This window comes from Lactuca serriola, chromosome 1 (genome assembly GCF_051521515.1).
Source record: "Lactuca serriola cultivar US96UC23 chromosome 1, Lser_US96UC23_V15, whole genome shotgun sequence".
NCBI classification, from domain to species: domain Eukaryota; kingdom Viridiplantae; phylum Streptophyta; class Magnoliopsida; order Asterales; family Asteraceae; genus Lactuca; species Lactuca serriola.
Window position 1 is genome coordinate 148,069,907 of NC_136408.1, and position 14,539 is coordinate 148,084,445.

Here is a 14,539-nt window from a genome sequence, read left to right on the forward strand (position 1 = left end):
CGCTATTTCCATGGATAAAGTCAATTGAAGATGGAGTTGAAGAGAAGAGATATCGACCTCGCGACTGCTACCCTAAGGGAGTTTGTTCCAATTCTCTCTACATTTCATGTTTGTTATTTTTCATGCAATGAGGGCATTGCATAAATTAAGTGTGGGGTAGGGGGTTGATGACGTCTTAGTAAATATAGAATCCTAATATCTTAATTTAGGTTAATTTTTAAAATTTGTGTATACCAAAAATATGACGTAGGAATTAATTTAGGAAATTTTGGTAAAAAAATAATTAGGATTCCATGTTAGAGTTATGTTGATGATTGCATGAAGACCCAAATGTTTAGTTGAGCCTATATACGTTATAGTGCATTTGTGGCTTCCTTATTCCAGTGAAATTATGGGACAAAAAACGACCTTGCTCAGCCTGAGGGATGCAATATGTTTAACATCGTGTACCAGAAATGTATCCAGGAAAATTGTTATCTTTAACCAAAAAAGGTTGAGGTTGAGCGCCTCTGCTTAAGCATGTAGGGTTTTGAGTGGAAAAAGTGAGTTACATGTTAAAAAAAAAGAATTACAAGAAAAAGTTTGAAGAAATTTTGGAGCAGTTAAAGTGAAGTTCAAAGATCAAAAATTCTGAAGAAATCAAAAAGTTAAAGATACCAAAAATCAAACATCAAGGTGGTGAATTCAAAGAAATCAAAGATCAAATGTCAAAGAAATGAAGAATTCCAAAAAACTCCAATATGGTATCATAAATTGTAATTGTCTAGATTATGTATGCTTGGGTTGCTCAACCAAAAATACCTTGAGGTTAAGAGGTTTTCTGAGGATGGATTCGGAGGGATGCATAAAATGAGCATAGTTCGGGGTTAGTGGGCGAATGTTTATGAGGATTGTGAGTATTTGGAGTATGGGGGGTCCTTAGGAAAATTTTAGACACAAATGCATGCGTTGCAGTCTTGGCATAATGGCTGGGTCAGATTGGAGTTGTCATATGTGATTCTAATGTGTTAAAATTCAGTTTTGCTTGGAGACAAGCAAAAGTGAAGTGTGCGGTATTTTGATATTTGCATATTTAGTATTATATTAAGCATAGATTTTTTATCATTTATTAGCTAAATTATTGCATTTTATGGACAAAAGATACTTAAAAGTGTTTGTATTATGTTTTTAGTTTAAAGTTGAAGCTTGGAAGCAAATGGAAGCAGGATAAGCGGTTTGGAGCTTGGTAATTGAACAAAGAAGAAAAACCACCAAAAACCACACCTACTCGGCAAGTAGGGTCATCTACTCGGCGAGTCCAAGCGGAGGATCTAGAAGATAATAAGAAGATAAAGACTCTGTGACTTACCGTACACAGGATTCAAGTGATGGACTCGGCGAGTCGGACACAGACTCGGCGAGTCGGGTCAAATCTATATATACGGCTTTCCAGATCGACATTCAACATGCTGGAACCCTTGGGGAGAAGCAAGCTGCGAATTAAAGGTAGGAGACACCTTAAGAACGAAGATACAACCTAGAATTCAATTCCGAAGGAGATTTGAGGCAAATCTACATCATTCTACTTAATCTTTTGTTTTCCATTATGGCTAGACAATTAAAATTCGTTTTTATGTTGTTTATTACCTCAAACATGAGCTAAAACTCTTAAACTTTTGTTTGAGGATACAATATTGATACTATGGATTGATTATTATAGTAGGATTAATTCAATATTGGTGATTTTGTTGATTTTAGCTTGTTAAAGAACCTTGTGTGTGGATGATAACTATTTTTCTATTAATAGGAAGATAATTAGATACTATGAACATCTTTTAATTATCAACCTCATATGTGATGTGACCACTTTTTCATATGTCTAGGATTAATGAACATGAAACTAGAATTAATAAGAAAAATAGGTAAATTCATGTGTGAGCTTGTATGATGACCATCAACAAGAAGTTAACTAAATGACCAAATTAGTTAGCTATTACAAGTCTAAATTAACCCGAATAAATAATCTAGTGAATTAAATTAAATTAGACAACTGATCATTGTTTGAGTTAGTTTGTTCTCTAAGGATTAGTGCAGCGAATGTGAATCTAATTAATTGAATCGGTAACCAATAGAAGAATTAATCCATTGCACTATTACCATAATATCAACCATAGGATCAATTGAGTTGAACTAAACAAAAGTCCTTCTCATTATTGAATTCAGTTAAATCTTTGATTTTCTAGTTTTTAGTGATAGTAGTAAGCTTCTAGTCTTGTAAGACTAGAGAAAAACCCCTACTGATTAATTAATTTAGATAAAATTAATTTTTAGTTTTAATTTACCGTTCCCTGTGTTCGATACCCTACTTATTTAGCTTTACCACAATTGATAGGTCCACTGCCTATGTGTGTTTATTTTATAATTAAAAGTAAGTTTAAAACTAGTTCGTCTCACACACATCACCCATCATGACAAGGAGCATTTTATTAGTGACTATCAGAATGAGGTCGGTCAATTGAAAAATAAGATCCACTAATGTCGCAAGTAGTTTTGGTCTCAGGAGAATAATTTAGTAGAGGATATGGCTACTTTAGCCACAGTTCTAAAACTTATCAATAAGACTCCCGTAGACGATGTTTGTACCTCGAGGGGGATGGGGGTATATTTTAATTATTTCATTATTTATGGTCGTTATGTTTTTGCGTCGTTTACAAGTCTACATTATTGAACCGTACATGGATACTACAATAACAATGAGTTATGGGAGCATGATTATATCTTAAGAACCCCCGAAAAGCTGTTGAATGTCGGCCCTAAACAGCTGCTGAATGTCAGCCCTAAATAGTCGATGAATGTTGACCCTGAGCAGCCATCTCCGGTTATTCAACTAGATGTAATAGAGATTTTGCGTGATGAATACAAAACACCATCGCTAGCACCTCTTAGGTGTTCAAAATGCCAGAATCTTATGTCCATATGGTATAAGTCGCCATGTATACAAATGAAGAGGAAATGTGTTACACAACAAAAACTAGCACCACTGGACAATCTCTTAGATCCTACCGTACACATAGTTTATAAAGAACGTGATGGATCGTTGTTGTTTGGTCACAATTATTTGACCATTTTTTGCTACGCTTGAGTTTTGGACACGGTTATATGCAGATAATCATGGATGATGGTTGTCATGTGATGTAAGTAATATAATTATCTGCTTACTATATAATACACTTTTAATAACAATACTTACTTTACTACAAAAAAAAATACTAATAATAATTGGATCCACATCATGATGTGGATCTTATTGCCGCTAGAGCGTAGAGCGGATGATGCTCGGTGGACGGTTGTGTCATTAGCTTTCAACACTGATACATATGACTGGAGTGACATGGTTGATGGATCCATTTACCCAATTTAGGCAGAGTGTTATACGGTATAATTTTATTTGGATTACATTACCTGAGTGTTTATATACTAATTTATTATTTCTGTGACAACCCGAAATTTCTATTCTATACAAACTATATCACTTCAATAGAAGTTATAGCAGTCTCAGTTAATTTTTAGACTTTTCGAGTAAGTTTGAGTAATTCAGGGTTTACACTTCAGGAAATATCAGGAGAGTGGATGCACTAGGGTTTAGTGCAACTCTATTATTCCATCACTCTATTATATTAGAGATCATTTCGGGAATAAAAATATTTTCTGCCAAAATATCTCAGGACTATAAATAGAATTCTAAACCAAATTCATTCATTATTCGCATTTCCAACTAGAGAAAAGCCATTTTCTCTCTCACGGATCTTCGGGTTTTTATCCCAAAATGTGAGTATCTCTTACTAATAGTGTTGGATAGCTTAATATGTGTTCATAACATGATTTAGATGGCTAAATCACTAGATTTAGGAGTTTACTCCCCAAGGTGTTCTTGGGCGGTAAACTCCCGAAACAAAGCCTAGACCTTCCCTTGAGATATACTACTGCCTTGGACTTGTATAGGAGTGTATTAGGGACAAGAAAACATCAAAGAACCACCCAAGTTTGGGAGTTCACGGCCCAAGATGATCTTGGACCGTGAACTCCAAAATCATGCACAAAAGGGTGCTTTTAAGGCACCTAAAGCCTTAGACAATTTCTAGGAATTTTTCCCACATAAATCAAGGACATTAAACCATCAAAAACACCTTCCAAAGTGAGTTTACGGCCATGACATGGTTCCTGGGCCGTAAACATGATTAAAGGGCACCAAAGTGTGTCAAAGGCCTTCATATGCTTGGAATAAAAGTCTAGAACCTATACCACTTTTGCAAGAGACTTGAAAGCATCAAAAACACCCATCCTTAAGAGTTTATGGCCACAAACTCTAAGGGAAATGGCCTTAGGGCCGTAAACTCCCCAAAGGAGTGTTTCTATGCCTTAAACCCTTCCAAGAATTTAACCACCAAGTTGGAATAATTCTAGGGATCATTTAGAACTTCAAAACACAAAATACCACCATGTTTGGGAGTTTACGGCCATAAACTCAAGAGTTTACAACTGTAAACTCCATGTGTGAGGTTGTATGGAGAGTAAACTCATATATGGGGTCCTTTAGAACCCTAAACCCAAGTACCTTGTCCCACAATAGCTTAGATGCAATCCTTAGGGCTTAAAACACTTATATAAAGTGTTTATTATGTTCTAGGATGTCTTAACATTGTCAATTAGTAATTTAAGACTAATTGAGTGCATATATGTGTGATTATATGTTCATTAGGATCGTAGTGTGTGTACAAGTCCTCACTTGACACCTAACAATCCTACACCGTCCATTTCATCCAAATCACCATCTACAGGTGAGTTCATACTCCTAATCAATGTTTTAAATGATTTTAAATGATTTAATGGGGGGGGGAGTACAAGTAGAAAACAACATGTTATTAAATCATCTATATGTATTTTATAACTGTGTTTTCATTCAACAGATTTCACATACTACAAAATGTGATGCATGAAATGGTTTTCTATCTTTAAAATACTTTGTTATCAAATGTATTACTTTTGAAATGGTTATAAAAATGGCATCAAGTCACTTTTATATTTGTTCAAAACCCTTAGATGTCTTACAAAACCATTTTACATTCTTGAACTAAACTATGCATATACACTTATAATCTTATATATGTATTGTTGTTATAGTTTACATCTTTCATTTAGTTTCCCACACCCTTGAGTAGTAAGAGTGTACAAACCTACTTGAACAACCAATTACCTTTCAGTAAATTATCATAGGGATAATTTGAGGATATCAAACATCTTTCCTATTACAAGGTTATCACTTATATTAGGAAGATTTATTCGTACCTTCTGTGTAAATTTTCCTGCCTGTCCCTGTTCGATGGGATGTCTAGACGGGACTAACCATTCCAGAACCCAGCTGTTAGTAACATTGGGTGATGAACATCTACGGATGTTTAAGGTTATCACTTATATTAGGAAGATTTATTTGTACCTTCTGTGTAAATTTTCCTGCCTATCCCTGTTCGATGGGATGTCTATACAGGACTAACCATTCCGGAACCCAGCTGTTAGCAACACTGGGCGATGAACATCTACGGATGTCTAAGGTTGTTACTGATATTAGGAGTCAGTTACAGAACTAACCATTCCTCCATCCTACTGTTGCAACAGAGGATGAGATGAAAATCTTCGGATAATTAATAGGTTAACGCTGATATTAGGAGTCGGCTACGGGACTAACCCTCCCTCCACCCTGCTGCAGCTACAGACGGTGAGGGGACAATCTTCGGATGTTCATAGGGTATACCTTTCGCTTCGGCGATGTTGTGTTAATCCTGGTCACCCAGGGATAACACTTACATAATTATGATTTTTCCTGTTTACTTTATTTTATGATATATTCACATAAACGATGAGTTAGACTACGTACTTTTAGTACTAGTCAATGGAAAGGAAAAACTATTATTCTACTTACAGAACGTTTAGGTCTTGGTAGAAGACTATCGTATTATTTTCCTATTTTACTTTATTTTGTGATATATTCACATAAACGATGAGTTAGACTACGTACTTTTAGTACTAGCCAATGGAAAGGAAAAACTATCATTTTACTTACAAAACATTCGGGTCTTGGTTGAAGACTATTTTACATACTGATAGAAAATAAGGGATTTTCTAGGGCTTTTCATACTTATATCAACATTTTCATTTAAAGGTTTACATGACTTTTGAAACAGTTTTTCAAAGCAAGACAATGACACTTAAATACTTATGAATTCACCAGCTTTAAAGCTGATACTCTCTTTCAAAATAACTTGTATTCTCAAGTCATCAGTAGACAGGTACGAAGGCCAGTTTTTGAGAAGACGGAGCAGAAAAGTCTCGTCTTTTATTTTGATTGTATATTTATGGTGTCTTATTACAATGAAAGAACACACATGTATTAAAACTTTAATTATAATGCAATGGATGATGTTGTTGCTTGTTTACTATTTTACACTGTTGTGATACTGTACATGATGTCCTCCACCCCGGATCGTTTCCGCCGTTAATGGTTTTGGGGTGTGACAATTTCCAACCCTTTTTTGTAGATTTACATCCCTTTTAACATACCACAAGCTCATTGGTTTTTAGGTGCTTTGGATTTGAAGACATTACAAATGACTATATACGATAGCCATTGGAACGGAGGCTACAGTTCAGAAAAATGAGAATTAGGTTATTGGTCTAAAAGCCCGCATCCATAAACTGCTAGTGGGAGTCAACTATTGGGGTATTAAACCAAGTGATTCAATACCACTTGAGAGCTTCAAGGTGACCCTCGAAAAAGCCTCAGACGTACCACAACAGATTGACAACAGAGGGGATTGTGGGGTGTTTTTGTTTTGGTTCTTGGAGGCATTGATCACTAGGAAATCGATTTCTATAAAGGGTAAAACCATCGGTCCATGGGCTATATTTTATAGAAAACGACTAGCGGAAATATTGTTGGGTACAAGGACAAAGATAAATCAAACATCATATTTATAATATGACATACAGACAGGGGCGCACCTTTTATGGGCCAGGATGGGTCTTGACCCCCCCCCCTCTGAATTTTGGGCTAGAAGTAGAGTACATATGTTTAATTTTCAGAATTATAGGCCCAACAATATGAGTCTTGGGTTGTGGCCCCTCCTGATCCGATGTTGGTTTGCCAAGAAGTCGATCGAGATAGAGAAGAAATCAGCAATCGTTCAATCTATAAAGCTTTAGCCTTCCGCGCCAATCCCCCAGGCCCCAACCCCCAACAATCGCTTTTGCTAGTCGGCATGGCAGTCAAATTGAAGGTCAGAAGCTGTCGGCTCCGCCCTTCACCACCGCTCTTTGTTGTGGTGTTGTTGCCTACTGATGTTCAGTTGTTCCGAATAGCACAACTGCAACTCTGATGTTCGCCTTTTCTTTCATGTTTCACAGCACAGAAGAAGTAAAGAAAAATAGAAAATCACGATCAGGTTTTAGGTATGCTTTCACTTCAAGCTTTAGTAGTTCAGTTTCTTTCATGTTTCAACTTTCACAATTTCCTGTTTCAACTTTCACAGTTTCAGGGATTTAGGGATTTAGTAGTTGGATAATTGTAAATTGTAATTAGAAAGTTGGAATTGTTCAAGGTTCAGGAGCTTGTTATGTTGCTTTGTCTGGAATGAAATTATGAACTGATATGAAGATTTCCTCTACATTTGATTAATTGATTGTTGTTGGAATTTTAGGAATGAACTAATTACACATTGTTAAATATTCTCTTCTTGGTTCAACTAATCAGTGATGAATAATGAGCATTGCTTATATGTGATATAAGTTAAAGGACCGGATAAATTAATTGATTTTGAATGAACTGTTTTTTGATTTTGATTCCTATAGATACAATCATGGGAAATATGAAAACCATTCATTCTTTCTTCAACAGAAAGGTTTACATAAACAGGAAAGGAAAATTGTTGAAAACATTGATTCGAAGTCGGTAACTGATGAATTTAAAGACCTTAAAGGTCGTCGGACTGAGTTTTAATTCTCTTTCTAGTTATTTTTGGTGTTTATTTGGAAAAACAAATTTGGTTTTTTTTGTGTGTGTAAGAACGTTAATTTTAGTTTATAATATTTGCCCCCCCCCCCCCCCCCCCCCGCGTAATAAATCGTTCAAGCTCAACCCCTGCATACGGACACATCATTTATTTAGTTTATGTATTTATTAGTTGTTTGTAAATTTTAATTGTATTTTATATTTTATAAAACCAAAAAATTATAGATTGTATGAAAGCAAAACATCCATGCAAATAATAATAATAATAATAATAAATCAAATCTATTCCGAAACCATAGTCTGGAACTGTACTCCGAAATTCCGGAGACCTCTCCCGAACAAGGTGTTCCGAAGAATGTGGTTACTTTACCAAAAAAAAATTCTAGTCATATTTGTCAAAAAGATCGTTTACTGAGGTTAGATTACCCAATTTTTCAAAATCAAAATCAAAATCAATTTTATAAAATTATATGATTTGGGTTTCTTTGACATTAAAACTTGTTTTTTATCTAGATTTTGAGTTTTTATTTAATTTTAGGTTTTTAAATGATATAAAAAATGATAGTGATAAATAACACAAAGCCATAACGGTCATTTTAAAGAGTTTGACCAAAATAGGTTATTGGAAAAGATTTACTTATCTAATATAGTTTAAAAAAATATTTAACTAACTAGTGTTCTTCTTATTTTTTTTATTTCAGTTTTTTACTATTTCATTTTTTAAATATTAGTTTTTTTAAATATACATTTAACATAATATCTAATACACAAAAAGCTTTGTTATTTTGGTTTATTGCATGCCTATTTGATTCAATTTTTTTTATAGTTTATATAGTGATTACGAGTTTACTTTAATTTTTTCTTACCATTTTATTTATACATATATTTTAAAACATAACTCTTTAAAAAAAAAACAAACAAACAAACAAAAAAAGTCTTATGTCTTTGTTTATACAACATTTACATGCTTTTTAATTGAGTTTGAAAATAAAATATAAAAAGAAAAATTTTACATATTTTTTTATGTCTTTACATCTTAAAAACAAATATGTAAAAGACATAGAAAAAAATTCAAAAAAATCTAATTAGTAAACGAAAGAAATCATAAAATACATACATAAAACTAAATATGTAAAAAATATTTAGAAAACAAATTTTCAAATCAATAAAAACTACAATTTCAAACACGTAAAAACAAAATTGTAAAAAAAATAATAATAAATAATCATAAGAATAATTAAGGACCAAATTTGATAACAAAACTATTAGTTTGTGCAAATTTGTAAAAATAAATAGTTAGTAAAAAAATAGAGTAAATTATGCAAATAGTCTGTCTGGTTTGGAGTAATATACGTGTTTGATCAATAAGAACTCTTTTTAAAAGGTCCCTCAAATGTTATTTTGTTGCGTCTTTGTCTTTGGTCTCTATCAAACATAAAAATACTAATTTGCTCTTAATAACTACTTTTATTTTATTAAAAAATTATTATTTTAGTTATTATTAAATAAATTAAATTATCAATATATTATTAGAAAAGTGACCCAACGCACATCAATCCTCTTACAACTCCTTCCACCATCTCCGATAACAAATCCGTCCCCGACATATGCTTCAGTCATCATCGATCAGACACCAAGAAATCAATCAAAACTCAACACAAAACTACCTAATAAAAAAATGAAAATACATCTAAAATCAACCTCTAATACATATCCAAAACCAAAATAAAACCTAAAAATCAAATCTTAAACAAAAATGTAATCTATGATGCAAATTCAAATCTAAAATCAAAAAAATATAAACGAAATTAAAATCAAGTCAATTCTAAAATCCCTAATACGTCCCATATTTCGTCGGTACCAGAAGAGCAACCCTTTGACGGTGAGGGGTTGAATGGTTTCCGACATCGATGTTGCACTATCACCCACAACCGAAGGAACTCTCTAATCTGGTGGGAAATCAAAACCTCACCCCTATATTGGTTTATCATTTTGTAGATAGAAAACTCACAAGTAACCAAACCCTAACCTATTATTCCTCTCTTCTCTCACCGGAAACATCTCGAGAAAACTAGTTGGTTTCCTTTCTTCTTTCGTTAGAACCCTAGCCGATGTCTGCGTTTACTATCTTAACTCCGACGGTAATACTTTGTGGATAGTGGTGATGATGGTAGCTTGGGAAGCTGGTATCCCTTCATCGATGCAGGTGGGCGACGATGGCGGTGTTAGTCGTGGTGGAGGAAGATATTAATTGGAGTAAAGGGCAAGAAACTAAAGAAAAGGGATTGACGATGGGAAGATTAAGGAAGTGGGGGACGAAGGCAATAGATGAGTCGTAAGTCTCTTGATTTTTGGTTATAACTTATAAGTGTATTTGATTTTTTTTTATTTTTTAAATTATTTAATAATAATAGGAATAATAATAAAAATTAACAAAATTAAAATAGTTCTAAGGGAAAAATAGTCTTATTAAAAGTGATAGGGACCAAATGTGCAACAAAAATGTGTAGTATGGACGATCAGAGTTAAAAAAAATTGTTAGAGACTAAACACACAGATTACCCTACACCAAATGAACCATCCGTGTAATTTACCCAAAAAATAAGGACCAAATTTGATAACAAAACCATTACTTTGTGCAAATTTGTAAAAATGATTAGTTGGGTAATAAATAAATGTAAACGTTATGGTGATCAATTTCAAACAATTTTTATGAGTTGATGGAATATAAACTCTTATGGATAAGACATGTATATGTAGGGGTTCACCACCATGTTTTTTGGGGTGATAGTAAAATACCAAAACAAAAAAATAGAAAAAAACTGATATTTATAAGAAATAAAAAAAATAGTTAAAAAAAATGGAAATAAAAGAAAATGTAAAAAAAATGACAATAAGAGAGATTGAAAAATAAAGAAAAAACGAAGAAAAATACTAATTTAATAAATATTTTTTAAAAACTCCTCATTTTAATATATTTAATTTTAACTGCACGTCTCGAGGGTTAGACCAAAAAACACGGTTAATTTAAGGATCAAATATGTACTTTAGTAATTAAGTCATTTATAAAATGACGCCTAACACTTGCACCTATTGCAATTTGTATTCGGTCAACCCCTTTCTCAAAATTTTCATCATTTCAAATCAAAACCTTCCCTTTTCCCTATTGCAATGGCTGAAATCGTTGTTACTGTCGTCATCACAGTGCTGTGTGAGAAGCTGATCTCTGGTGACTTGATGAAATTGGCTCGATCGGAAGGAATCGATTCTCAACTGAAAAAATGGAAGAAAAACATGTCCCTGATACAAGTCATGCTTACTGATTCTAGCCAGAAGCAGATAAAAGAGAGGGTTGTCCAACTATGGGTGAACGATCTCCAGGATTTGGCTTATGACATAGACGATGTACTCGATTATTTGGCCACAGAAGCTCTGCGACGCAATTTGAATCAAGAAACTAGTGCCAACAACAGCACTAGTAAGGTATTGAAATTTGTCCCCAATTGTTGTACTAATTGTCGGATTTATGTTGGTGTTCTTGGAATTGCCCAGCCTTCAATGGCCTTAATCTTGGAAGGATCAACGTGAATTCCTTTCTCACTGACTACGTGAACCAAGAAGTTCACACTGCGAAGCCAGAATTCGCATTTGGAGAGCTTCGCGTATAACTTTTCTGCTCTGAGTCTTTCCAAAATTTGACGCAGGTGCTGACCATGTTCCTCCTTGCTTCGAGAGTATACGAGAATATCATCAATGAAGACAATTACGAAATTTTTAAGGAATGTGCGGCAAACTCGGTTCATGAGGTCCATAAATGTTGCAGGAGCATTTGTTAGACCGAAGGGCATCACAATAAATTCATAATGACCGTATCGAGTTCGGAAAGCGGTTTTTGGAATGTCCTCTTCCCGGACTCGGAGTTGATGATAACCGGACCTCAAATCTATTTTTGAGAAATAACTAGCCCCTTGAAGTTGGTCGAATAGATCATCGATTCGTGGAAGTGGGTACCGATTTTTAATGGTGAGCTTATTCAATTCCCTATAGTCAATTCACACCCTAAAGGATCTGTCTTTCTTCTTGACGAATAGAACTAGAGCTCCCATGGCGAGAAACTTGGCCTAATGAATCCTTTATCCATGAGTTCACTTAGTTAGCTCGATAATTCTTGCATTTCAGCGGGAGCCAGTCTATAGGGTGATTTAGCAATTGGAGTGGATCCTGGTATGAGGTCGATTCAAAATTCAACATCTCTTTCTGGGGGTATTCCCGGAAGGTCTTCAGGAAATACATCTGAGAAGTCGCATGCTATCGAGATATCTTTAATGTTTACTTCTTCTTTGTCTTAAAGCCACAACATGAGTGAGGAATGCGTAGTTTTTCTTGTGCATGCACTTCTGTGCCTTGATGCACGAGATAAGGCGAAGATTGGCGCCAAATTTATCACTATAGATTATTAAGGTTTCGAGGTTAGGGAGGTGAAGGCGAACGACCTTCTCGCGACACATAATATCAGCATGGTGGGGGTTTAACCAATCCATGCCGATTTTCACATCAAAACTCATAATATTTACTAGAATCAAATTTATTTTAAATGAATGGTGATTTAGTGTTAAGGTGCACCCTACATAAATATCTTTGGTTGATTCGGTTTTCCCATTAGCCATCTCCGCCTTGAAGGTTTCGTTTAGCTTCTGGGGTTGTTGGTTCAGTAAGTATTTGAATTTGTTACTAATGAAGCTCTGCTCGGATCTGCTATGAATAAAATGCATGTGTAAGTATTGTTAAGTGGGAACGTACCAGTAACAATCGTCGGGTCTTGAACTGCTTCACCTTGACCCAACGTCAATACCCTTCCTGATCCTCCTCCCCTTGGTTGTTGGCTTTGGGAAAATTACGTGTGAAATGGCCAGTTCCTCCACACCCATAGCAAATGTGACTAGCCCCAACATTATTTTTGTTGTTATTGTTGTTGCGGTTGTTGTTGTTGTTGTTGTTGTTGTTGTTGTTGTTGTTGTTGTTGTTGTTGTTATTCAGTTGTTGGTTTTGTTGGGGTTGAGATCTGCAGTATCGGGCGGTATGGCCCTTGCAGTTGCAATTTGTGCAATGCATCTCCCTGCATTCTCCATGGTGGTGAAATCTACAGTTACTACACTTGGGCAGGATTCCCGAGTATTGCTTGGTATTAGTTGGTGCAGTTGAGGCTGGAGCATGTGGTGCTGAGGCAACCTGGCAGTATCAGCGTAGACTGCTACTGTTTGTTGCTTCTTTGATGACCCATGGTTTTGTTTCCCCTTTCGTTTATTGTCTTTGTTTTTCTTGTTAGTTTTTCCCTCATTTTTGCCTTCAATTTCCCCAGCCTTGTCACCTTTCTTGTTGTCGTGGTCGTAGAGCTTCTTGGCTAATCTCTTAGCACCGTCATACGTTTCAGGGTTTGCAGCTATTACATTTCCTTGAATTGGAGAGGTTAATCCCCAAATGAAGCTTTCAATCTTCTTCCCTTCATAAGTGATCATGCCTGGACATAGAAGCGACAACTCATTAAACCTCAATATGTAAGCGTCAATGTTGGAGTTCTGCACTGTGAGATTCCACAGTTCTTGCTCCATCTTTTGAATTTCTCATCTTAGACAATATTCTGCCATTATCATTTCCTTAAACTCCTCCCATGGTATAACATTTGCCACTGGGAGTGTCATGGCATCTACATGACCGTTCCACCAAGTAAGTGCTTGATCGACAAGGGTACAGGCTGCGAATTTCACCTTGTGCTCTTCGGGGACATCTGCAGATCTCAAAAAATGATTCAACTTTCTCTATCCATCTCTTTAGGTTTATCACGCCTCCTATTCCGTTGAAAGTTCGGGGCTTGGCGTTCGTGAAATCCTTGTAGGTACAAACCTTTGTTGGTCCTTGGTTTATCCCCTGATTTGAACTTCCGGGTCCTTGCCCGTTACCTCCACTGTTATTTCCGTTATGAATCTATGCCAATGATGCGGTGATTGCAGCTGACACTACCGCTTGGAACGCAACTGAGTTTATGTCCGGTGGTGTTGGTGTTGTGTTGTTTCCGCAATTTGGTCTCTGAGGCATCTTTTGTCATAGAATGGAAAGATGTTGAGTATCCAGTGCATTCCAGTTTCACGATTCCTTAATTATAGAACAATGTCGATGATTTGGTTGTGTACAAGTAAGTTAGTGCATAATATCAACATATAATAAGAGTGATAGAACACATAACAGGTAACAGCGTCATGAGAAAATACATAGCCGTTTTCATTAATAATAATCTTTTGATACATGAAAATTTGCCTTTATAAGGCATACAATACATAAAAGGAAATAAAATCCAACAGCGTAACGACTCCATGAGTAGTGTAGTCACTTAATCATGTAGTCGATAGTACATAGAGTAGTACATAAAGGAAAATCATAAAAGTAGGGGGTAAGTGAAAACTGATCCTAGTAGCGGCGGGGAGAGTCTGGCGGAGAAATCAC

The 14,539-nt window shown here is 35.2% G+C and overlaps 1 protein-coding gene across 1 annotated transcript; it reads left to right on the top strand.

Annotated features, from left to right (window-relative positions):
* The first annotated feature begins 11,212 nt into the window (after positions 1-11,212).
* On the top strand, positions 11,213-11,629 carry LOC145062751 (putative disease resistance RPP13-like protein 1). Its single transcript, XM_079010353.1, has one exon. It carries the CDS (start codon positions 11,213-11,215, stop codon positions 11,627-11,629), a length of 417 nt encoding a protein of 138 aa, XP_078866479.1.
* Positions 11,630-14,539: the final 2,910 nt, after the last annotated feature.

What these genes read in the sequence shown, in the direction of transcription:
- LOC145062751 (XM_079010353.1), top strand. Translation starts at nt 11,213, where the DNA reads ATGGCTGAAATCGTTGTTACTGTCGTCATCACAGTGCTGTGTGAGAAG.